Source organism: Diceros bicornis, chromosome 17 (assembly GCF_020826845.1).
Source record: "Diceros bicornis minor isolate mBicDic1 chromosome 17, mDicBic1.mat.cur, whole genome shotgun sequence".
NCBI classification, from domain to species: Eukaryota; Metazoa; Chordata; class Mammalia; order Perissodactyla; family Rhinocerotidae; genus Diceros; species Diceros bicornis.
In genome coordinates, this window is record NC_080756.1 from 19,089,869 (window position 1) to 19,116,217 (window position 26,349).

Genomic DNA, 26,349 nt, shown 5'->3' on the forward strand with positions numbered 1-26,349 from the left:
GGGGACAGGGTTGACTGGGTCTGGAGTTGGGGGAGGTTTTATTCTTTCTAGTTGTCCTTCTCCACTTCGGGCATATCTGAGTTAGTACTAGAAATCTTTTAAATAAAGATATTTTATTATGTAGACTTTAAATAATAACAATATAAACATCCATGAACCTACCACCTCATTCTCTATTTTTGTTTTATTAAATATTTAAATGGTATGAAAAAACTTTTATAGTACAGTTTATATACAGTTTAAAGAATAACAATACAAGGATACCCATTTAAGAAAAAGAAGTGTATTGTTATTTTTGAAATCTCCTGTGTACCCCTCCTTGATTCTATCCCTTTCTCTTTCCCTTAGAAATAACCAATATTCTGAATTTTGTATTTATTATTCCATTGATTCTCTTTATAAACCTGGCTGTACAATATGGTAGCCACTAGCCACAGGTGACAATTTAAATTTAAATTTAATTAAATAAAAATTCAGTTCCTCAGTCACGTTAGCTATATTTTAAGTGCTCAACAGCCACACGTGGCTAGTGGCTGCCTGTTTGCATCATTGCAGAGAGTTCTATTGGACAGTGCTGCTCTAAACAATATATTGTTTAGCTTTGCGTGTTTTTGAACTTTATGTAAATTGAATCATACAATGAATTTTCTTTTGCAGCTAGCTTCGCTTCATTCAGTATTAGGTTCTTAACATTCATTCATGTGGTTATCTATAACTGTAATTCATTTATTTTTACCATACACATGGTGTGAATATGCCACAATGTATTTATCTACATTGGAATCTGTTATTGATGGACGTTTGAATTGTTTCCAGATTTTTGCTATTACAACTAATATCGTTATGCATATGAGCATGAGATTCTCTGGACTTTATACCAGGTTGGGATTGCTGAGTCATAGAGAATACACACCGTCACCTTATCTAAATAATGCCAAATTGTTTTCCAAAATGTTGTACCGATAAATTATCCAACTGGCAGCATATAAATGTTCCCACTGTTCATATTATCACCAACACCTTTTAATTTTTTACCAATCTTATGGAGATGAGTTGATAACTCATGGTTTCAATCTGCGTTTTCCTCATTTTGAACAAGTTTGAGATTTTGAATATCTTCTTATATATTTAGGGGACATTCATTAATTATCTCATATTAAGTACCATTTAGGTCTTTTATTTATCTTTGTCTTATCGATTTCATTAACTGGCAGCCCCTGATCTTTTTACTGTCTCCATAGTTTTGCCTTTTCCAGAATGTCATATAATGGGAATCATACAGTATGTAGCCTTTTCAGATTGGCTTCTTTCACTTAGTAATATGCATTTAAGTTTCCTCCATGTCTTTCATGGCTTGATAGCTCATTTCTTTTTAGTCCTCAATAATATTCCATTGTCTGGATGTACCACAATTTATTTATCCATTCACTTATTGAAGGAGATATTGGTTGCTTCCAAGTTTTGGCAATTATGAATAAAGCTGTTAGAAACATCTGCATGCAGGTTTTTGTGTGAACATAAGTTTTCCACTCTTTTCGGTAAATACCAAGGAGTGCAACTGCTGGATCATATGATAAGAGTATGTTTAGTTTTGTAAGAAACTGCCAAACTGTCTTCCAAAGTGGCTGTACCATTTTGCATTCCCACTAACAATGAATGAGAGTTCGTGTTTCTCCACATCCTCATCAGCATTTAGTGTTATGAGTGTTTTGGGTTTTGGCCATTCTAATAGGTGTGTAGTGATATCTTGTTGTTTTAATTTGCATTTCCCTGATGACATATGATGAGAAGCATCGTTTCATATGCTTATTTGCCACCTATATATCTTCTTTGATGAAGTGTCTGTTAAGGTCTTTGGCCCATTTTTTAATCGGGTTGTAGTCTTATTGATGAGTTTTAAGAGTTCTTTGTATATTTTGGATAACAGTCCTTTATCAAATATGTCTTTGGCAAATATTTTCTCCCAGTCTGTGGCTTGTCTTTTCATTGTCTTCACACTGTCTTTTGCAGAGCAGAAATTTTTAATGTTGATGAAGTCCAGTTTATCAATTCTTTCTTTCATGGATCATACCTTTGGTGTTGCATCTAAAGAGTCATTGCCAAACCCAAGGTCATCTAGATTTTCTCCTATGTTATGTTCTAAGAATTTTATACTTTTGTGTTTTACATTTAGGTCTGTGATCCATTTTGAATTAATTTGTGTGAAGGATGTAAGGTCTGTGTCTAAATTCATTTTTTTCATTTGGGTGTCCAATTGTTCCAGAACTGTTTGTTGAAAAGACTGTCTTTGCTCCATTGTATTGCCTTTGCTCTTTTGTTGATGATAGTTGACTTTATTTATGTGAGTCTATTTCTGGGCTCTTTATTCTGTTCCATGGATCTATTTGTCTGTCCTTTCACCAATACCACCCTGTCTTGATTTCTGTAGCCTTATATCTTGAAGTCAGGTATTGTCAGTCCTCCAACCTTGTTCTTCTGCTTCAGTATTGTGTTGTCTATTCTGGGTCTTTTCCTCTCTCTATAACCTCTAGAATCAGTTTATTGATAGCCACAAAATAATTTGCTGGAATTTTTATTGAGTTTGCATTGAATCTGTAGACCAAGTTGGGAAGTACTGTCATCTTGACAATATTGTCTTTCTATCCATTAACGTGGAATACCTCTCCATTTATTTAGTTCTTTGATTTCTTTTATCAGAGTTTTGTAGTTTTCCTCATATAGATCTTGTACATATTTTGTTAGATTTATACCCAAGTATTTCTTTTTTGGGGGTGCTAATGTAAATGGTATTGTATTTTTAATTTCAAATTCCAATTATTCACTGCTGGTATATATGAAAGCAATTGACTTTTGTATATTAACCTTGTATCCTATAAATCGGCTGTAATCACTTATTAGTTCCAGGAGTTTCTTTGTTGAATCTTTTGGATTTTCTAACAATCATGTCACCTGTGAACAAAGACAGTTTTATTTCTTCCTTCCCCATCTGTATAACTTTTATTTCCTTTTCTTGTCTTGTTGCATTAGCTATGATTTACAGTACAATGTTGAAAATCAGTTGTGAGGGGACATCCTTACCTTGTTCCTGATTTTAGTGGGAAAGCTTTGAGTTTCTCACCAGTAAGTATAATGTTAGTTGTAGGTTTTTTGTAGATATTTATCAAGTTGAGAGAGTTCCTCTCTATTACTTGTTTACTGAGAATTTTTATTGTGGATGGGTGTTGGATTTTGTCAAATGCTTTTTCTGCATCTATTGATATGATTATGTGAATTTTTTCTTCTTTAGCCTGTTGTGATAGATTACATTGATTTTCAAATGTTGAACTAGCCTTGCATACCTTGGATAAATCCCACTTGGTCATGGTGTGTAATTCTTTTTGTATATTGTTGGATTTGATTTGCTAATATTTTATTGAGTATTTTTGCATCTATGTTCATGTGAGATATTGCTCTGTAGTTTTCTTTTCTTGTAATATCTTTGTCTGGTTTTGGTTTTAGGGTAATGCTAGCCTCATAGAATGAGTTAGGAAATATTCTTTCTGTTTATACCTTCTGAAAAAGATTGTAGAGAGTATAATTTCTGCCTTAAATGTTTGGTAAAATTCACCAGTGAACCCATTTGGGTCTAGTACTTTATGTTTTGGAAGATTATTCATTATTAATTCCATTTCTTTAATAGATATAGGCCTATTCAGATGGTCTATTTCTTTTTGTGTGAGTTTTGTCAGATTACATCTTTCAAGGAATTGCTCCATTTCATCTAGGTTATCAAATTTGTTGGCAAAGAGTTTAAAGCATTCCTTTATTATTCTGTTAATGTCCACAGGATCTGTAATGATGTCCCCTCTTTCAGTTCTAGTATTAATTTTTGTCCTCTTGCTTTTTTTCTTAGTTAGCCTTGCTAGAGGCTTATCAATTTTATTAAGCTTTTCAAAGAACCAGCTTTTGGTTTCATTGATTTCTTCCATTGATTTCCTGTTTTCAATTTCATTGATTTCTGCTCTAATTTTTATTATTTATTTTCTACTGCTTAGTTGACTTATTTCTGATGAATAGAAATTCTTAATTTTAACGTAACTGAATCTAGCAATGTTTCCCTTTGTTTTGTACCTTTTGTGACTTGTTTAGGATGTACTTTCTGTGATTTGCTTAAGAAATCCTTCTGTAAGTTGAAGTCATAAAGCTGTTCCTTACATTATCTTCTAAAGGTTTTATAGTTTTTGTCTTTTATATTTAAGTCTTCCATCCACCTGGAATTGATTTTTATGTATGGTGTGAGGTAGGAATCCAATTTCCTTTTGTTCCTATGTGAATAACCAATAGTTCCAGCACCATTTATTTAGTTTTTAAACTGTTTTTGTATGGAAAATGTAAAATATATACAAAAATAGAATAGAATAATAAACCCCATGTGCCCATCACACAGCTTTGGCAATTATCATATCATGGCCAATCTTGCTACATTTATATCTCTACTTTCCTCCACTACCAAAATTATTTCAAAGTAAATTCCAAGAATCATATAATTTTGTCTATATTTTAATATTTATTTCAAAAATATAAAGTATTTTAAAACATAATTGCAACACCATTATCACACTTAAAAATATGAATTATAATTCTTTAATAGCAACTCTTTAAATGAAGCCAGCATCACCCTGATACCAAAACCAGACAGAGACATTACAAGAACAGAAAACTGCAGACCAATATCCCTCATGAACAGAGACACAAAAATCTTCAATAAAATATTAGCAGATCAAGTCCAGAATTATATAAAAATGATTATACATCATGACCAAGTGGTAGTTATCCTGATAATGCAAGATTAGAAAGTCAGTTAACAAAATCTACCATATAAACAGCCCGCCCTAGTGGTCCAGTGCTTAAGATTCTGCACTCACAGCCGCCACCTGGCGTTTGTTTCCTGGTCAGGGAACCATACCATCCGTCTGTCAGTTGTCATACTGTGGTGGTTGCGTGTTGTCGTGATGCGGAAATCTATGCACCGGGTATTTCAAATACCAGCAAGGTCACCCAAGGTGGACAGGTTTCAGCAGAGCTTCCAGACGAGGAAGAAGGACCTGGCCACCCACTTCCGAAAAAATTGGCCGTGAAAACCCTGTGAATAGCAGTGGAGCATTGTCTGATATAGTGCCGGAAGGTGAGAGGATGGCCCAGAAAGACTGGGCAGGATTCCGCTCAGCTGTACACAGGGTCACTAGCAGTTGGAATCCACTCGACGACACTAATAACTATAACAAAAAAACCATGTAAACAGACTAATGAAGAAAAGCCACATGATCATATTAATGGATGTAGAAAAAGCATTTGATACAATTCAACATCTATCCTTGATAAAAAATCTCATGAACTAGGAATAGAAGGAAACTCCTCTAAACTGAGAAAGAGCTTCTACGAAAAAATCCTACAGCCTATATTATACTTAATGTTAAGACTGAGTGACTGCCCCCTAAGATTGGGACCAAACTGAGAAAGCCCACTCTTACCAATCCTGTTTAACATCATACTAGAAATCCTGGCAGTACAATAAAACAAGATAAATTAAAAGCATACAGATTTTAAAGAGATAAAACTGTCGCTATTCACAGATGACATTATCTACACAGAAAAACAAAATCTACCAAAAATAAAAAACCTCCTAGAACTGAGAAGTGAATTCAGTAAGATTGCAGAACACAAGGCCTCTTTCTATATACTAGCCAGAAACAACTGAAAACTGAAATTTAGACATTTAAAATAACTACAAAAACAAAAAAGAAAAGGAAATAGTAATTAGGTCTATATCTAACAAAATACTTGCATGGTCTTTATGCCAAAAACTACAAAACACTGAAGAAAAAAATCAAAGAAGACATAAATAAATGGAGATATACTGTGTTTATGGATTGGAAGCCTCGATATTGTTAAGATGTCAGTTCTTCTGCAATTGATCTATATGTAGGTTTAACACAACCCCAATCAAAATCCCAGCAGGATTTTTTTTTATAGATACAGACAAGCTGATTCTAAAATTTATGTAGAGGGCCAGCCCCGTGGCTTAGCGGTTAAGTGCACGTGCTCCGATGCTGGAGCCCAAGGGCACGTGCTCCGATGCTGGAGCCCAGGGTTCAGATCCCGGGCACACACCGACACACCACTTCTCCGGCCATGCTGAGGCCGCGTCCCACATACAGCAACTAGAAGGATGTGCAACTATGACATACAACTACCTACTGGGGCTTTGGGGGAAATAAAAAAATTAAATTAAATTAAAATTAAAAAAAAATAATAAAAAATAAAATTTATGTAGAAAGGCAAAGGAACTAGAATAGCCAACACAATTTTGGGGAAAAAAACAAAAAAATATAAGGAAGAATTCATACTACCTGATTTCAAGACTAATTATAAAGCTACAGTAATCAAGATAGAGTGGTTTTGATGAAAGGATAGACACATATAGATCAATGGAACATAGTCTATATGAAACCAATCCTTTGAAAATTTGTTGAGACTTACTTTATTGCCCTATATATGGTTCTACTTTCAGAAACACTCTTATGTGTTTGAAAAGAACTATTTCTAGTCGTGTATTCTACATCGAATTTCATTGATTATAAAGATGCACAATTTTCACATTTAAACATCTCTGAAATCAGTAACTATCTGGCCATCAGTGGCACATCACAGTTTAACTGCAGTGGTTTATCTTTCTTGGTATTTAGGATAATAGTGTGCCTTACAATCAATGGTGGTTTAATAGTTGTCAATGGTGGCTTAATAGTTGATGAAATTCAGTAAATTAGGTCAAATTTTTTTAATTGTTCAAATCTATGTCTTTGCTGATTATTTTCCTGCTTTTTGTATAAATTATGAGAGGTATGCTAAAAATCTACTAAGATAGTGAATTTTTCTTCTCAATATATTTCTACGTTTTGCTTAACATCCTGACTTTGCATTATTAGGTGCATTCACGTTTAGACGTGTTTTATCTTACAGATGAATTGAATATTTTATCATTTTATAGTGATCATCTTTGTCCCAAGTAATAATTTGTTCTTTAAAGTCTATTTTGTTCAATATAAATACAGCTATACCAGCACTTTCTTTTGGCTAGTGTTTGACTGGTATAACTTTTTCGGTGCTTTTACTTTCAACCTTCCTGTATGCTTGTATTTTAGATTTACCCCTTATAAACAACACACAGCTGGATTTTGTTTCCTAGTTCAACATGACCATCTTTGATACTTAAAATGCCCGGTGCATTTACATTTATTATGAAACACATAGATTTCTACCATTTTATTTTGGGCAGTTTGTCCTGCCTGTTTGTTTCTTTTCTTTCCTTCCTTGTCTTCTTTTGGATTGATGAGTGTTTTTACTAGGCATAGAATTCTAGATTTTTTACTAGGTACAATGATATAGTGAAAAGTAGATGGCACTTTTGTTTTATTTGTCATTTTCACAAGTAGTTTGAGCTTGTGAAAGGCCATGTTTCATGTTTATTCGGTATCCTTCACCAAGCACAATGCTTTGTACATAGTTAATTCATAGAAATTATATTTGATTACTTATTTATGATGGCAATGTGTAGTGGGCAAAGAAGTGATATGGCCTTTTTCTTTTTAAAATTCACCATTAGAAGGGGCTGGCCCCATGGCTTAGCGGTTAAGTGTGCGCGCTCCGCTACTGGCGGCCCGGGTTCAGATCCCGGGCCTGCACCAACGCACCGCTTCTCCGGCCATGCTGAGGCCGAGTCCCACATACAGCAACTAGAAGGATGTGCAACTATGACATACAACTATCTACTGGGGCTTTGGGGGGAAAAAAAGGGAGGATGATTGGCAATAGATGTTAGCTCAGAGCTGGTCTTCCTCAGCAAAAAGAGGAGGATTAGCACGGATGTTAGCTCAGGGCTGATCTTCCTCAAAAAAAAAAAAAAATTCACCATTAGAAAGTCTAAGTCAGTTTCGTTTAGTGTTTAATAAACTTAGTGTGTTATTCACATAATGTTTTCTGAATTAAAAAGAAATTTTTTTGGCATTTTTTTCCCAGATGTGATATTAAATTCTAAGAGTTGTCAGTTGAAAATAAAATGCTTTGATGCTTAGTTTTTTCAAAAACAAAGTGTTAAATTACTATAGCTAAAATCCTAAGTTTTCTTTGGTCTGCTTCACCTTTCATTTAGAGAATGGTACCTTTATGAATGTCTAAAAAAGATACTACAGTCGGACTTGTGTCATTTATGGATTCATGAAGCAAATATAAAAAAAAAGGTCTGGATCCACACTAAACTCATGATAGTGGTTTCCTTTAGGGAGGGAAATTGGATTAGGGACAGAAAGGTGGGGAGTTCATCTGTGCATTTTTCTTCTTCAGAAAATGATCTGAAGATAACAAAACGTTAACATTTATTAATTCTGGATGGTGGGTGCACAGGATTTAAGTTAAAGTGTAGTTCACTATATATTTATATTTAAAGTTTGTAAAACTACTGTGATTTTAAAATAGAGGTTGCCATCTAGTGGACACATTTAAATAGAACTTTTAAAATCTTTCATTATGGGTGCATAAAGATATAATGGAACCAAGCTTTTCAGACTCTTCAACAAGGTAAGAAGGTACATTCTGGTAGTTAAGACCACAGACTTTGGAGTTGATCAGACCTAGGTCTGCACCTTAGTTTTGTTATTTACTGTGTGACCTTGGGCAAAGTATCAAACCTCTCTGTGCCTTAGTGAGTTTGAACCCCTGACCATCATTCATTTAATAAACATTATGGAGCACTCCTCTGAACCAGTTAAGCCCTGCCCTAGACTGGGGGGATACGGAAGAGCACAAAAGAAACAGTCTCCCCCTAGAGTTTAATAAAGGTGTGTGTTGCAGGGGCGGGGGTGGGAGAGACTACTATTTTAGATTGAGTGGTTGGAGATTAGGTTTAAATACCAGATCCCTAGTTGTTAATGCTCATACAACCTCAGGCAAGTACCAGTCTCACAGGATGACTAAGTTCCACAAGAGCTATAATCGCTCTTTTCCTAGTAATGCTTGACATATAAAAGGCCTTCAAGAAATACTTGCTGAATGAATGAATGTCATTACTTTAATACAGTTTCTGGTGCAGAATAAGCAATCAACAAAGAGTAGTTATTGAGGAAATGGTATGACTGGTTATATTATGTATATAGGTAACCCTGGATTTATAACAATTTAAATTGATACATATTTACATAACTCACCAGTAAAAAACTCATCTATATACTTACTGAAGGCAGCAAACTACCATATAAATCCTGTCAATTTTGAGAGAAAGGCTCTCAACCATGAAACGGCAAAGCTTCAATCTCTAAGGCCTACCTATGTTTGCTGCAAAGAAGTTACTGACAAAAGGGGGATAGAGGTATCAGAATCTGTCTCTTAAAAAGCAAGCAGTTACCAGAGGGGAAGGGGGGTAGGAGGGCAAAAAGGATAATTATGCACGTGTGTGGTGATGGATTGTAATTAGTATTTGGGTGGTGAACATGAGAACATGATGTAATCCATACAGAAATAGAAGTATAGTGAAGTACACCTGAAATTTATACAATGTTATAAACCAATGTTACCACAATAAACAAACAAAAAAAGAAAGCAGTTAAATGGCTTAAACCTTCTCTAAATTACTGTCCCTCAAAGATTCCTGCCAAACTCTCCCTAGAGCAGGCTTCTGCATTCTACAACCTTGACGTAAGTATTCCTTCATTTTGTTTTATAGTAAAAACAAGCAGTATTAAAAATAAAAACCTACTTTGTATAATAAATAGTTATATGATTAATGCAATTAGATTTTGATATACTTGGACATTTTTTTTCACTATAACCTGTGACTTTTCCTTGAAATTAGCTATCAAGCCCTTAGTCAAATTTTACTCACTTTATATCATTTACAGCATCTTTTCTGGGAATTTGAACTGCCATTATGACAACTACATACGTCCAAGCTGTAATATATATTTTTATATCCTTTCCTATGTCAACAGTTTTAACTAGAGGAAAATACAGGTTTAACCAGTAACTTTGATATAATAATTGCTGAAGGAATAAACAAATATAGTAAGATTTCTAAAGCTCTAACACATGCCCATTTTTCATGCTCTAGTCAATAAAATTAAAGGGATATCTTATTTTATATGCTTAAGATGTGTTCATGGGCAATAATGTATTTCCATCAATATATAAATTAATAAATTGATAATAAATTTACATAAAATAGTAAGTTGAGCTAGGGAAATAATTTCATTGGTCTGTTGAACTTTTGAAGTCTCATTTCAGATTTGGACTATAATCACCTTTAAAATTTCACAAGCCCCACACTGGATTCAATTAGAAAAACATCTAGGAAGATAATTTTGTATGCATATGGAATCATCAGTGGCTTGCCCATGCCTGTTACATACAGCTTGACTAGGTAACTTGATCTAGTGAGCAAGGCCCTACACCAGAAGTCTGAAGCCAGTAGAGAGTTTATAAATATTTATGGATGTCCAGCTGTTAAGGCACTAAGAACTACACTACCTATATTGCAGCCAAGTGTAACATCTACCCAATATATTATCTTTTAAAACACTCTTGTATCACCCAGTGACCCTATCTATACCTCTTCATATTCTTCAGGCCTAATGGGCTACTAGATTGAGACTCTGCCTGACACACGATAATAAGTGATATAAGTAATCCCACCGGTGATCAAACTTTTTTTTTCTTTTCATAAACTGCTGCCCAGTCAATGGAGTCCCATCTTAAAAGACTCTGTTAATGAAATTTTTCATTAGGATTAATCACAAATTTATCAATCCGGTTAAGATTTCTACAGAACAGGCTCCGTAACTATGTCCTCAACACTTGCAGAACAAAAAATTTAGTTTATTATAATTGGTTCTGACTGAATCAAAACATATAAACATATCCTCTCTTAAAATAGGTCGTGTAGAACAAAACTGTAAATTTATTCTCATTTTAAAACTAGAAATGCATTATAGTTAGTATAATTAACAGAATGGCTAAGAGGAAGTTTGTCATTCATTATCAAGCAATATATTTTACATTCAGCAAACTTAATTTTATCAAATGTTCTTTAATTTCATAGACAACAATATGATACATATTGTATAAGATGAGCACAATAGTTTTGCAGTACAATTTCAAAGTGTATACAAATTGGGATACAGAGGTTAAACACTGGTGTACTGACAGCATTTTTGAACTTTGGATAAACTGCATACAAAACTTACAATTCAAATGTTAGCCAATCTGAAAACTTCACTTCCCATAATATAAAAATCATACTTTAAGATGCAAAATATTATTTTACTAAAACTATATAAACATTTAAAATAATCATTAAAAACTCAACTTTAGAATTTATAAAGATTAGCTATAAAAATATATTGGCGGTCACTTTTCTTATAAATGTACCATTTACTACATTACAAAATAGTCTCTAACGTAAAACTGCCTTAACTGTACTATTTTAGAATCTGATAAACCTTACATTAAGTCGATTATAAAATCCTCTTGGAAGCTTTGGTGTCCATCTTTTCAGAAGGTTTTTGAAAAATACTCTAATATCATCTCAAGGGCCTGTAAACATTCCATTCTATTAAAGCACAAAAGAATAAGTAAGGTATATTCAACTGCATACAGAATTATAGAATCAAAAACCAATTTATTATATATCTGTAGAAAATCACCACTCCCAGATTAACCAAAAAACAAACTATTTAAAAGTATCAAACTTTTAAACAATTCTCTTTCCATTCTGATAAAAAATGTTACAAAATCACCACACTCCATTCATGTACCTTAGATGCCTTTTAGGACAAGGCCTCAAAAATAGTTAACCCAGTCTCAAAAACCCTCTCAAGTCCAATAAACAAACTTTTAAAAACCCATTTAAAAGACCTGACAATAGAACAAGTATACATAATCAGAACACATAATTTATACATTGTTATGTATTAGCTTTTCTTTTATATTTGTAATTTAGAATTTATTGGCAGAAATAAAATACACACACACACACAACTGAAAAAGGTAAATTTTAGGAAACAGTAAGAAATGCAAACCTATAGGGTAAACTGATTTATTTTTAAAAATTCAATTTACCAAATTTCATCTTATCTGCCATTTTTGGATTACTGACAACTCTTGTTACTTAGAAAATTCAAATTGGTGAAAGTTCACTTCCTGCTTCTTGAGTATGTTTAATTTGTACAGAGCTTCCAGTTGTGCCAGTAACTTCCTTGAGGTCATTTTCCACTTTATCCTCTGTCACCAGATCTCTTGCATAAGATATCTTTGAGTTGCAAAAGCCTAAATAAAAAGCTTCATTTTTGACCTTTTAATTTATAAAACTTCACTAAAAAGAAATCCATCTAATTTTTAGGCAAGTCCACAAAAATATTTTCTGTCTTAAGAATCAAACACTTTTATGGGAATAAAGATCCTTCAAAGTTTTTAACTCTTCTATTAGAGTTTTATTTTGATTTTCCAGGACTGCAACTCGATTTTCCAGACATTTCACATATTCTTTCTTCTTTCTGCGACATTCTCGAGCAGCTTCTCTAAATATAAGCATTAAAAGCCAATGTTAGAAAAAAATTCACATTCTTTAAATGGTAAATGTACTTCAGTAATTTTCCCTGGTCATCCTTTTTTCCTCATTTAAAAAATTAAAGTATCCTCTATATATAGTGAAATACATAGATCTTAAGTGTAGAATTCAATCAGTTTTGGCAACTACATATACCTGTATAACCAACACGCCTATCAAGACATAAAACATTGCCCCAGAAAGTTCCTTCATGCCCATTCCCGATCAGTCCTCTCTCCAAACAACTACTGTTCTGATTTTTATCATCACAGATGAAGTTTTTCCTATTCTAGAACTTCACACAACAGAGTCATACAGTATGTACTTTTGTGTCTGGTCTCCTTTCACTCATATTTTTGAGGCTCATCCATGTTACTGTTCAGTGGTTTGTCCCTTTGTGTTTCTGGGCATATTCCATTGTACGAATATCACTACAATTTGTTGATCCATTCTCTTGGGCTGTTTCTAGTTTTAGCTGCTATGCATGTTCTTGTGCCAGTCTCTTTGTGAACATATGTCCCATTTCTCTTGGATAAATACCAAGGAGTGAAATTTATGGGTCCTTTGGTTAACTTGTGACACACAGATTCTTTCAATTAATTTATATTTATTGAGTTTTAATTACAAACAGTGCTTGATACTCAGTTTTGTACACATCCTCAGTCACATACAAGTTTTATATTCATATAAAAGTAAAAAGTATTATTTTGAGTATTTTTTTATACTATGTATTGTAAATATCTGCAACTTGCTTTGTTACATACACCATTTTAATGATGTTTCTATGTTGGTACACAGATCTTTGCCATGTGGACATTTCGTTGTTAATTAATTTTCATTTCCTTAACTACTAGTGAGATTGAGCATCTTTTTAAAAGTTTATTGGTCTTTTAGATCTGCTCTTATGTAAACTGCCTATTCATACCCTTCATCCATTCATACCTTTTGCCCATTTTTTTCTTTTTTTTTGTGAGGAAGATCAGCCCTGAGCTAACATCCATGCCAATCCTCCTCATTTTACTGAGGAAGAACCGCCCTGAGCTAACATCTGTGCCCATCATCCTCCACTTTATGTGGGACGCCACCACAGCATGGCATGACAAGCAGTGCGTTGGTGCACGCCCGAGATCCGAACCTGGGCTGCCAGCAGTGGAGTGCACACACTTAACCGCTACACCATGGGGTCAGCCCCCCTTCTGCCCATTTTACAATTAGAAATAATGAGAAAGACAAACAACCTAAGAACTCTGTGTGCATTATACATATTAATCCTTATGTGTTTTTGCATTATTTTCTAATCTACCATTTGACTCTGATATTTTTATATCTTATGCCATAAATGCTCTTTTTAATTTTATTTATTTATTTATTTAATTTACTTATTTATTTATTTATTCATTTATTTATTTATTTTGTGAGGAAGATCAGCCCTGAGCTAACATCCATGCCAATCCTCCTCTTTTTGCTGAGGAAGACCGGCTCTGAGCTAACATCTATTGCCAATCTTTCTCCTTTTTTTTCCCTTTTTCTCCCCAAAGCCCCAGTAGATAGTTGTATGTCATAGCTGCACATCCTTCTAGTTGCTGTATGTGGGACGTGGCCTCAGCATGGCCAGACAAGCAGCGCGTCAGTGCGCGCCCGGGATCCGAACCTGGGCTGCCAGCAGCGGAGCGCACGCACTTAACTGCTAAGCCACAGGGCCGGCCCCTAAATGCTCTTTTTTAGCCTCTTTTTCTTGGCTTAGATTAAAATGCTATATACTATAGATTTCCCTCTAAATTTTATTTTAAAGATTTTATTGCTTAAGTTTTCACAATTAAGTCTTTAATCCATCTGTAATTACTTTTATGTATGGTATAAAATAAGAGTTTAATTTAATTTTCTTCCAGATGTGGATTTGACTGTGTCAATATCATTTATTAAATAAGTCGTCCTTTACAAGTGTACTTAACTAGCACAAGAAGCTATTTCTGGGCTCTCTATCCTGTTTGTTAATGTTATTGTCTGCCCCTGTGCTGATACCACGTTTTGATTACAGTGGCTTTAGAGTATGTTTCAATGCCTTAACAAGACAAGTAATCTCTTGGCCATTTTTGGATACTTATTTCTTGACCATTCTTGGATACTTATTTCTTCCATGTAAACTTTCAGCTTATTTTGTCCAATTCCATAAAGATCTATAGAGATTCTAATTTGAATCACATTAAATTTATATGTGAATTTTGGAAGAATTAACATTTTATATTAACTGTCTTCATCTAAGAACACCATATATTTTCTATTTGTTCAGATACTGTATTACCTCTCAGTAAGATTTTTTTCAATGTGGATTCTATGCCTTTCCTGTTAAGTTTACTAAGTATTTTATGGTTGTTGTCACTAATGTGAATGTAATATTACTTCCCATTATTATTTTCAAAATGGTAATTCATAGTAGAAAAACACCTTACTAAATTTCCTTATAAATTACTGTAGTTTACAAAAATTTTATTACGAAGTATCCATACAAAAGATTATATGTAGTGTAGATGTAAGTTATGAAGCATAATAATAAAATGAACACATGTAAACCTAATATCCAACTTAATTAAGAGAAAATATTATCCATACTGTTGAAGGGCCCTCTGTGCTATTTCCTGATTCCATAATCCCCCTCGCCTCTTGCCCAGAAGCAATTACTAGTTTCAGTCTTTTACTTATTCTCATAGTTTTAGTACATATGTATATGCCCCTAAATTATTTATCAGTTTGCTTATTTTCTAAAATTTATTATAAAATATCACACTTTATGTATTATTGCAACTTGTTTTCACTCAACTTTATTTTTCTAATATTTATTCATGTTAAAGTGATCATTCACTCAATCATTACAAATGAACACAATTACATTGTAGAAATATAACCACAATTTGTGGACACATTCTGTTACTGATGGATATTTAGGTTGTTTCCTGATTTTTGCTGCTATTAACATTCCTATACATACTACCTGCAAAAGTCTCTCACGTTCTTATGCATGCTTCCTGCAAAAGTCTCTCTCAGTCACATACAGACTAAAACAGCTGAGTTCCATTGTTCCAAATCCTTGCCAACTCCTGGTTATACATTAAGATTTTTGCCAGTTAGGTGGGGATAAATGGTATCTAAGTGTGTGGTATTAATTTTCATTTCTTTGATTACTGATAAGGGTGAATAATCTTTCATATGATTATTAGCCACCTGTTTTCTAAGAAATGCCTATTCATATATTTTGCCAAGTTTTTTTCTCTTGGGTTGTACTTTTCTTATTAATTTAGAAGATCTTTATACGTTTTCAAATTTTTTTTGGTTAGATATGTTGCAAATATCTTCTATAGGTTTGAAGCTTATATTTTCACTTGCTTTATGTTATCTTTTGATGAATAAATAGACGTTATTTTTAATGAAGATTCATCAGTCTTTTATGTTAATGTTTGTGTGTGTGTTGTTTTGTTTAAGGAATCTTTTCCTATACCTGAAACCATAAGATTATATATTTTCACCTAAAAGTTATAAAATTTCATCTTTCACATTTATGTTTTTAATCCCTCTGGAATGATTTTTGTGTATGGTGTGAGGAAAAAATCCAATATTTTTTTCACAAATAAATAACTATTTATGCTAGCAGCATTTATTGATGAGTCCCTCCTTCCCCCAATAATCTGCCCTATCTGTCATATCAAGGTTTCACATGTTCATGGATCTGTTTCTGAGCTCTCTACTCTATTTCGTTGGTCATTTTGTTTATCTCAGTGACAGTAGCACACTATTTTAATTATCACAGTTTTAAATAAAACTTGATATCTCCTCACCTTATTCTTGTCTGGAATATTTTGGCTGTTCTTGGCCCTTTAACTCTTCTATAAATTTTAGTATCAACTTGTCAAGTTCTTCAAACAACCTGTTTGGGTTTTGATTGGAACTGCATTGTATCTATGGATCAATTGGAGGAAAAATAGTCATCTTTATAATACTGAGTTTCCATATCTATGGACATAGTATATTTCTCCATTTATTTAGATCTTCCTTAATGTCTTTCAAAAACATTTTACAATATTTTCCATAAATGTCCTGGACATCTTTTGTTAGATTTATTCTCAGGTATTTTATTTGTTGATAACATAAATGAAATCTTTTAAATAATTATTTACCAAACTCTTTATTGCTGATACAAAGAAATACAATTGATTTTTGAAAACTGATTTTATATCTAGCAACCTTATAAACTCATTACTTCTAACATTTTTTTCTGTAAGTCCATTTCGTTTTTCTTTTTTAATAGGCAATCATATAAAAAATAGTAAGAGTTTTACTTCTTTCATTTAAATCCTGTTAATTTTTTTCCCTTTTTTCCTGTTTTACTAAATTGGCAAGGGTTTCTAGTACAATGTTGAAGAGAACTGGTTCTTTTTCAAGCTTTCAGATAAATAGTTTGTAGATGATTCTCACAGATATTCTAAGCAGATAAATATATCTTTGCTAATAATAAGTTTTATTTTTCTTTTATGATTGTTATCATTCTTATAGTCTCTTGATCTTTGATGATTTTCAATGACATCTTTTTTTTCTTTAAATATAGCAGACATACTTCTTTCCCTTTCTCCATTAGATAACTGAAGACTTTACAATACTTGTTCTGTTGTCTGCCCTTTCTGCTGGCTCTTGTTCCTGAAAGGCAGTGTAGTATTACCTAAGACTTTGGACTCTGAAACCTGGACCTGTGAGTGTAAATCCTACCTCTATCACTTACTAAGCAGTGTAACCTTGGGCAAGTACCTTAACCTCTCAAGGCCTGTTTCTTCATCTCAAATAAAAAGAAATAACATCATTGTGAAAATTACATAAGTGCTTGGCACATACCACGATGGAGGCCTAACTCCTTGGGTAGTCCGTGATATTTCAACTTGTATTTGTTAGAACTCACTGCATGGGAATTCATTAAAGCCTGTGTTGAGACTGCTTTCTTCCAAGCAACTGGGGGCGCTAGGACCCAGACCCGTTTTTAAATTACAATTCTCAGCTTATGGGTATAGCACTTCTTGGGTTTTGAGCTCATGAAAAATCTCTGATCCCGTTCCCCAGTCTGCAAAGGCTCCAGGCTCTGTCCCTAGTCGCCTCTGCACACCAAAGCTGTACCAATCACAAAGATCTGAATTTATCTCCAGGGTATCCAAGGGCTGCTCCAGTGCTTATTAACCTCAGGACCTTGTGCTTCTGCTTCCTTCATAATCTCAACAGATTTCTCTACTTTCCCTGAAGGTTCATCCAATCATTTCAAAAGAGATTTTCATATTTCATCAAGCTTTTAAAAATATTATGTAGCTGAGGTCATATTGTCAGAAAGAGAAGTCTCATTCAAGTAATTTTTCAGAAGTCTTTTGCGTTTTCTAGGTACACAAACATATCATCAGCAAACAAACGCAATTCTTCTTTTCTAATATTTACATAACTTACTTCATTTCCTTATCTTACTGAGTTTGTTGAAACCTCCAAAACAACAGACAGTCCCTGCCTTGTTACCAAGTTCATTTACATTGATGGCTTGCTCTTAGTTTTTAGTCAAGAAACATTTTATCTTGAAGTAATTAAATGCATCCATTTGGTCCTTTTATGGCAATTTTTATTGATCTAGAAAATTATCCTTTTATTCTAATTTTCTAACTTATTGGTGAGGAGCTGAAAATAGAATCCTATTGTAATTTTTTTAATTTACCCTTTTTTGTTCCTATTATAGTTTATTGGTGTATTTCCTCTCTTTTTTTTTCCCTTGAACACTCTGCAGAAGGCTACCTATTATATTCTTTTTCTCAAAGAACCAGTGGTTTTTCATGCCTGATGTATGTATAGTGCATATAGCAATGTTTATAATACATTTAAAATGAAAGTAAATGTTTCTGGGGGTTAAATCACTGCTGTATTTTCATAATCAAAATTCTTTTTTTTTTTTTTTTTGTGAGGAAGATCAGCTCTGAGCTAACCTCCATGCCAATCCTCCTCTTTTTGCTGAGGGAGACTGGCCCCGGGCTAACATCCGTGCCCATCTTCCTCCACTTTATATGAGACACTGCCACAGCATGGCCTGACAAGCAGTGCATCAGTGCATGCCCGGGATCCGAACCCAGGCTGCCAGCAGCAGAGCACACACACTTAACCACTACGGCATGGGGCCGGCCCCTCAAAATTCATTTTTAAGAGCATTTCTGTGTCAGTAAGTATACTAGGTATTATCAAGAATCCCACATTCTTTCCTCTTCTTGCTATAGTGAATGGCAAGCAGCAAATTATTATTTTCATTTAACTTTGTCAGCCCAACAAGAACAAAATATATTGTTTGAAAAGCTTTGATTAACAGTGCTATTCAAAGGACACAATAAAAATGGAAGAACTCTAGGTCATATATTAACTAAACAGATTGAGCAATGGGACTAACTAATCCATTGGAAATGAACTAGACATAACCTAACACTCAGTAAAATAAAGCTGATATAAACCTCTCCTTATTTCTAATATACAATTCCAGTTAACATCTGGTTATGTTTTGAGATGTGCAAAAACATTATCCATTCTGGCAGTTTACTACGTACCTGTTTTTCATCAGCCTTATTTCTCTTTTCAATTGGGGGTCATCTGTCTTAGTTGTCTGAGATGTAAGAGTCACAGGAGATGTCATCACCACAGTTTGTGGCAGCGAAGTAGCTGAAGGTGTGGTACGGATCTGGTATGTCTGCATATCTCCTGATGCAGCTGTGTGGTCAAAAGAACGAGTTAATTCATAAGTGTCTTTGAAAGTACTTTAGGATGCTTTCCATAGACATTTATGCATACTTACTTTGTACAACCACCTGGTTGCTGGGCACAAGTATTTGCTGTCCATCAGAGGTCTGTGCATACTGGAGAATTGTTGTACCTTGCTGAGTACTGCCTGAATTTGTCATGGTTAATGTCTGAAGTCCCTGTACTCCATCTGTGCCTGGACTGGCCAGCTGTAAGGCTCCATTTGGGGCAATGGCAACTTTAACCAAAGAGAGAACATAGCTATTGTAAGGCTATACAATACACTAATTGCAAAGGACTGGTGAAAAAAACAAACACTGCTTATTAAAATAGGTTTGAATGCAGTTCCACTTGATAACTATTGATGACTTTGGGTAAGCTATATGTAAAAGAAATACATGGCATTTCTTCATAAAATTTTATAGTTCAGCTGTACTAATCTTAAATTTAGACTCAAATTGTCCAATATAACTGATTGGTCAAAACACATTTTTGGATCTATGGAGCACTCCATGCTAATTGCTAATGTTGTCACAGAAGTTCTGGGGGCATCAGAAGAGGGCACCAATGGCTAACTTTTAAAGGAAAAATAAGGAGAAGGAAACATTAACATAGTTTTTAATTTTTATTCAAAAGAAGCATTAAAAAGATTGTAACTTAAGAATATTTTTGGGGGCCGGGTGGCTTAGCGGTTAAGTGCGCGCGCTCCGCTACTGGCAGCCTGGGTTCGGATCCTAGGTGCGCACCAACACACCGCTTGTCCGGCCATGCTGAGGCCATGTCCCACATACAGCAACTAGAAGGATGTGCAACTATGACATATAACTATCTACTGGGGCTTTGGGGAGAAAAAGAGAAAAAAAAAAGGAGGAGGATTGGCAATAGATGTTAGCTCTGAGCCGGTCTTCCTCAGCAAAAAGAGGAGGATTGGCATGGATGTTAGCTCAGGGCTGATCTTCCTCACACACACACACACACACAAAAAAAGAATATTTTTGAATAGATAAGTGTGCCTATGGGAAAAAATTCAAATAGGATGAAAGGTTACATAATGAAAAAAGAAATCTTCATACTGTTTCTTAGCTCCACTTTCTAGCGGTAACCACTGTTAAACATATTAAGTGTTATTTACTTAAGTGATATTTTAAAAATGTAATGTATTCAGTCACCTCCTAAGCAAAAATCACCAATAAAGTTAAGTCATCAGAAAGCCACTATATAGATCACATTACTAAGCTCTTCACATGAATTTTTCACTCAATTATACTTATGTTAATGTTTTCCCCTCAAACCTTAAATGAAACACCCATAAGGCATGACCAAATAGAAAACATTTCAGCATTATGCAGTTCCCACATAATAAATCCCTTAAGAATCGAACGCCTCATCTCTGTACTCTCTTTTCAGACTATAATTACACAACATTTGTATTTCCTTTTATGCTTTGGCTACCAGGAAGCCAAAATACACGTGTGTGTGTGTGTGTGTGTGTGTGTGTGTGTTTTAAATGAAAATAATTTTTTTAGGAGCTTCTAATTACTCCTCCTCTACTGCCACACAACAAATATTCCCACATACTTTAATTTATATGACTTTAGAAGACATTAAAACTTTTTAGATGCAGAGATTTGTTTTTAACTTATATTAGCAATCACTTTCGATCTCCTTTCCCGCAACACACATTACATACATATATATTTATATAAATATATAAATAAAATAAAAAGTAAAAGTCCCATTATCTATCCCTATTTATTCCACTGGCCACTCCCCACCCCATTCTTCCTAAACTTTTCCTATGCTCCCATAGATTGATATATTAATATATATCAAAATATGTTTGTACACACATATGTATAGATGTACATCTTTTCATGTTAAATGTATGTGATAATACAGAACTGATTTCATTTTTCAACATATCTTCCTGTTCTTGCTTAACATGCATATTTACCTGGTTGAATTTACTCTAAATTTGCACTGTCTGATATGGTAGCCATTGACCACATGTGGCTAGTTAAATTAACTGAAACTAAACAAAATAAAAAATTAAGTTCCTTAGTCTCACCAGACACATTTCAAGTGCTCAACAGTCACACACGGCCAGCGGCTACTGTACTGGACAATGCAGATATAGAACATTTCCATCATCAAGGAAGTTCTATTGGATCATGCTGCCCTAAATACTAGCTTGTATTGTACTTATTTCAATTATGACGTATGAAATATTGGCATAAGTGTCTATACAGTTTTCATAATTCTAATTTTTAATGATTTTAGAATAATAAACCATATTAATATATCATAAATAATTTTTAACTTGCTAACATGCTGCCTTAAAAATTTTTTTTTTTTTAGAAACAGTAATACATGTGTACGGGGGGAAAAAAAATTGTATTGTTTAAAATGAAAGTAAACCTCCCAACTGCCTCTGATCTCTGCTCCCAAATGTCCTTCCTTGCAACCACTGTTCCCAGTTTCTTATGTGTCCTCACAGAGGTATTCTACATATATTCTTTACGTCATTTATTCATAACAAATTTTACTGAAAGCCTACTATGTGCCAGGCCTTATGTGCCAAGGATACAGCTGTGAACAAGACAAAGTTCTTTCCCTTAAAGAATTTACATTCCTTGAGAAGAGACGATAAATAAACTAGTCTACATTACATACAATCTATAATTAAACTAATGTATACTTTTTTTGTAATTACATATAAATGCCCCCCCCCTTTTTTTTTGGTGAAGATCGGCCCTGGGCTAACACCTGTTGCCAATCTTCCTCTTTTTGCTTGAGGAAGATTGTCCCTGAGCTAACATCTGTGCCAATCTTCCTCTATTTTGTATGTGGGATGCTGCCACAGCATGGCCTGATGAGTGGTGTAAGTCCACGCCTAGGATCTGAACCTGCAAACCCCATGCTGCTGAAGTGGAATACATGACCTTAACCACTATGCCACTGGGCCAGCCCCTAAATGCTATAAAAAATATAGGAAAGTAAAGAAAACTAAAGGGAGGAGCAACATAGTTTAAAAAAGAGTGGTCTCTTTGAGGAGGTGACACAAGCATAGCAGGAGTGAGGATGCAAGCCACGTGAGGGTCTGGCAGAAGAACATGCCAGGCAGTAGGGATGACAACTCCAAAGATCCTGAAACAAGCTTCATGTGTTTGAAGAACAGCAAGAAAGTCTGTGTGAGCAGAATGCCATCAAGTGGCAGGAGATGAGCTCAGAGTGGTAGGCAAGGCCAGATCCTGAATGCAATGGCTTGTAGGACTTATTCTAAGTGTGATGGAAAGTCACTGGAGGATTTTGAGCAAGAGTGGTGTGATCTAATTGACATTTTGAGTAAATCACTTTGGTTGCAGTTTGGGAAACTGTGAGAGCAAGAATGGAAGCAAGATGACCAGCTGGAAGCCTACTGCAGTAATTCAGATGAGAGCGTAAACGAAGATGGCTGTGGTGATTGCAGATGGTGAGAGGTGGTCAGATGAGACATGTATTTTGTGGCAAGAGCCAATTAGACTTCAAGAGCAGGGATTAGGAGTGGAGGGAGAGATCATCTACAAATGGACAGCACAAGTGATTCTTGGGGTGATGGGATTATATCTTGATTGTGGTGGTGGTTAGACAACTCCACGTATTTGTCAAAACTCATAGACTTATACCCCAAAGTAAGTGTATCATTTACAAGCTGTGTGACTTCAGGGACATTATCTAACTCTCTAAGTCTCAGTTCCCTCATAAATTGGGAACTGCCTGACTCACAAAGTTGTTGTAAGGAGTAAATGAGATAATGCTAAAAAAGTATTTTGCATTATTTCTGGCTCAAAATGTTATCCTTGGGGCCAGCCCGGTGGCTTAGTGGTTAAATTCGCATGCTCTGCTTCAGCGGCCCGAGGATTGCAGGTTCAGATCCTGGGTGCGGACCTACACACTGCTCATCAAGCCATGCTGAGGCGGTGTCTCACATATAAAGTAGAGGAAGATGGGCATGGATGTTAGCCGAGGGCCAATCTTCCTCAGCAAAAAGAAAAAAAGCGTTATCCTTTAGTAATCACCACTATTTGAAGTATGACAGTCCTTCTACAGACCACTTCTTTACAGGGAAAAGTTAGTTTTTGTGTGTCTATCATGTGGAAATTTATTCCTATACGTACTGTACTGTCCAGTGCTAGTCTGATAGATGGGAGTTGGAACAGACATAGAAGTAACAGCAGAAACTCCAGGGTTTTCTCCGTCTCCTTTTCTGCCCCGTGTGTCTTCAGAAGATAGGTCTTTCAAAATTTTTCTGTGAAAAATAGAACTCTATTAATGTTGGTAATGAGAACGGCTTTACAAAAAGAAATTGCTAAACCTTTTTCAATCTCAGGTTAAAAGTACAATAATCTACTAGACACCTCAACTGTTGTGTCAAGGAATCTTTTTGTTTAGCAAATACTATTATAATGATGTACTACAGGCTAATTATATTTTAGTTTATGACTACCTGAACACAAACATTGAACAAATACTCACACAGAGTACCTTTCAATGTAGAAGGCCCTTGTACAGATATGAAATATCTCTTTCCCCTATAGGAGAGACGGCTCCGTTGTGAGGTATTTCATTAATTAACAAGGTACTACTCATTTTCTACGTAGTGTCAGTGACCTTCATTAGAAGGATCAAATTTATTTTTTCAACCTTTAACTCTAGAGAAGAAGAGAAGCCCACAGTTCTCAGAAAGAAAACAAGATTAGAAATACTACCATAAAAATGCACCAAGTATCAGTAATAGATAAAACTGCTTATTTTAACAAGAAGTAAATATGATCCTACAGGTATCCCTCAGACTTGGTAAATGGGACTCATGACAGGAATAAGGGGATGGAAAAAGATTCCTTGCTGAAAAGAAAAGTCTTCCAAAACACAGTGGGGGTGAAGGAAGAAATAAGCATTATTTGTTTCCGGGAAAAAAAGAAAAGAAAAAAGGAAATGTTTACTCAAGAATTCCATGTTCAATGTAGAAAAATCAGAAAAACTGAAATACTCATGTGAAAACAACAAGAAAAAAGAATCACAAAGGAAAAAAATCCTTTAGCATTAAAAGGGACCTTTTGTGTTACCTATACCAACGTTCTAGCCCATGCAGGAATTCCCTAACGTTCCTAACAGCCTCTACTTCCAGGAATAAGGCATCTACAACTTCCAAAAAGCAAACCATTCAATTACTGAACAGTTAGAGCCCTTCCTTATTTAGACCCAAAGCTAGTGCCACCCAGTGAAGCTAGCGAAATTTAAGCTTAACCCTAATTCTATATCCATGCCCTACTTGGCAATATGTGACAACTGCTACAGGTCTTCTTTATTCGAGGCCAAATAATTTTAGTTCCTTCAGCTGTTGTACAACAACATGCTGAAGCTCCTTCTCCAGCTTGGTCTCCTTACTCTGGAGAGTCGTCCCACCAAGAGCTAACACACAGAAGTTCCACATAGAGAACAAAGGAGGTAGCAGTCCCATAGGACTCTGTTTTACGCATTTGTAGAATAGTCACGGTGGTTCCTAAACCTGCTTACATACTAGAATCATCTGGAGAGGTTTACTGAATCCAGATGAGTGAGCAGGTCAGGACAGAGCTCCAGAATCCATTTAACAAGCTGCCTCCATGGTCTTAATGCAGCCAATCTAGCATGAGACTATGGAATGCTGTGCCCATTTCTTCTTCCATTTTAGTTATGAAGCATTTTGAGCATAAAGAAAAGTACAGAAAATAAAACACCTATGTACCATATACCAAGAATCAAAAGATGCTAATATTTTGCCATATTTGCTTCAGACATCTCATTTTTAATAGGAATAAAGTTACAGATACACCAAAATGTCGCCCCCCAATCCTTTGCCCTTCTCTTCTCCCCCATCAAGGAGCACCATTATCTAAAAGTGTTGTGTATCATTCCCATATATTACTTTATTTTTACTACATAGTATTTAGAGAGATTATTTACCATTGTTTTGTATTCTTCCTCATTCTCCTGACTTTAGGGAGCAGTCTTTCAGACTTCTCTTCTCTATCTGTATTCTTTTTGGCGATCTTATCTGTCCCACAGGCTTGAATATCCTGTGTATACTGATGACCCTTCAAATGATATTTCCCCAACCTCTCTCCTGAACTCCACACTCCTAAATCGAATTGTGTATTGAATACTTCCGTTCAATAAGCACCTCAAACTTAACACATCCAAAATCTAATGTCAGATATCCTTCCACCCCTGGCAGTCTTCCCTACTTCAATAAATATCAACTCCATTCTCCAAAAATTTCAGAGTCATCCTCTCTCTTTCTCATAACCTGTATCCAATTCATAAGCAAATCCCATTGTCTCTATCTTAAAAATATATCCAGGGGCTGGCCCAGTGGTGTAGTGGTTAAGTTTGTGTGCTCCGCTTTGGCAGCCTGGGGTTCGCAGGTTCAGATCCCAGCTGCAGACCTACACACCACTTATCAAGCCATGCTGTGGCAGGCGTCCCACATATAAAGCAGAGGAAGATGGGCACAGATGTTAGCCCAGGGCCAATCTTCCTCAGCAAAAAGAGGAGGATTGACAATGGATGTTAGCTCAGGGCTAATCTTCCTCACAAAAAAATATATATGTATGTATATATATATATATGTATATATATATATATATATCCAGAATTTTACTCACCCTCATCACTTTCACTGCTGCACCCCAGTCCATGCCACCACCACCTCTTGACTAGACAGTCTCAATAGCCTCTACAGGTCTTCCTTTAGTCTACCCTTCCCTTGCTACAGTCTATTCTCCACAGAGCAACCAGCCATCTTTTTAAAATGTCAGTCAGATCAAGTCACTCATCTGCATGGCTCCCTATCTCAGAACAAATGTCATGGCCTACAAGGCCATAACTTGTCCCCTGTGACCTCT

At 35.0% G+C, this 26,349-nt stretch overlaps 1 protein-coding gene across 6 annotated transcripts in view; it reads right to left on the bottom strand.

Annotated features, from left to right (window-relative positions):
- Positions 1 to 10,943: 10,943 nt before the first annotated feature.
- Positions 10,944 to 26,349, bottom strand: part of ATF1 (activating transcription factor 1) — a 52,757-nt gene continuing 37,351 nt past the window's right edge. For 2 of the 6 annotated variants that reach the window (XM_058558278.1, XM_058558279.1), the window contains 4 exons: positions 23,581 to 23,711; positions 19,479 to 19,661; positions 19,234 to 19,393; positions 10,948 to 12,602 (listed from right to left, as the gene is read on the bottom strand). In XM_058558278.1, coding sequence (XP_058414261.1) covers positions 12,458 to 12,602; positions 19,234 to 19,393; positions 19,479 to 19,661; positions 23,581 to 23,711 — 619 coding nt within the window. In that variant the 3' untranslated portion in view covers positions 10,948 to 12,457. Of the gene's footprint in view, positions 12,603 to 16,461; positions 16,583 to 19,233; positions 19,394 to 19,478; positions 19,662 to 23,580; positions 23,712 to 26,349 lie in introns of all 6 variants that reach the window. The other 4 variants (XR_009222541.1, XM_058558276.1, XM_058558281.1 and 1 more) reach the window with 4 other exon arrangements.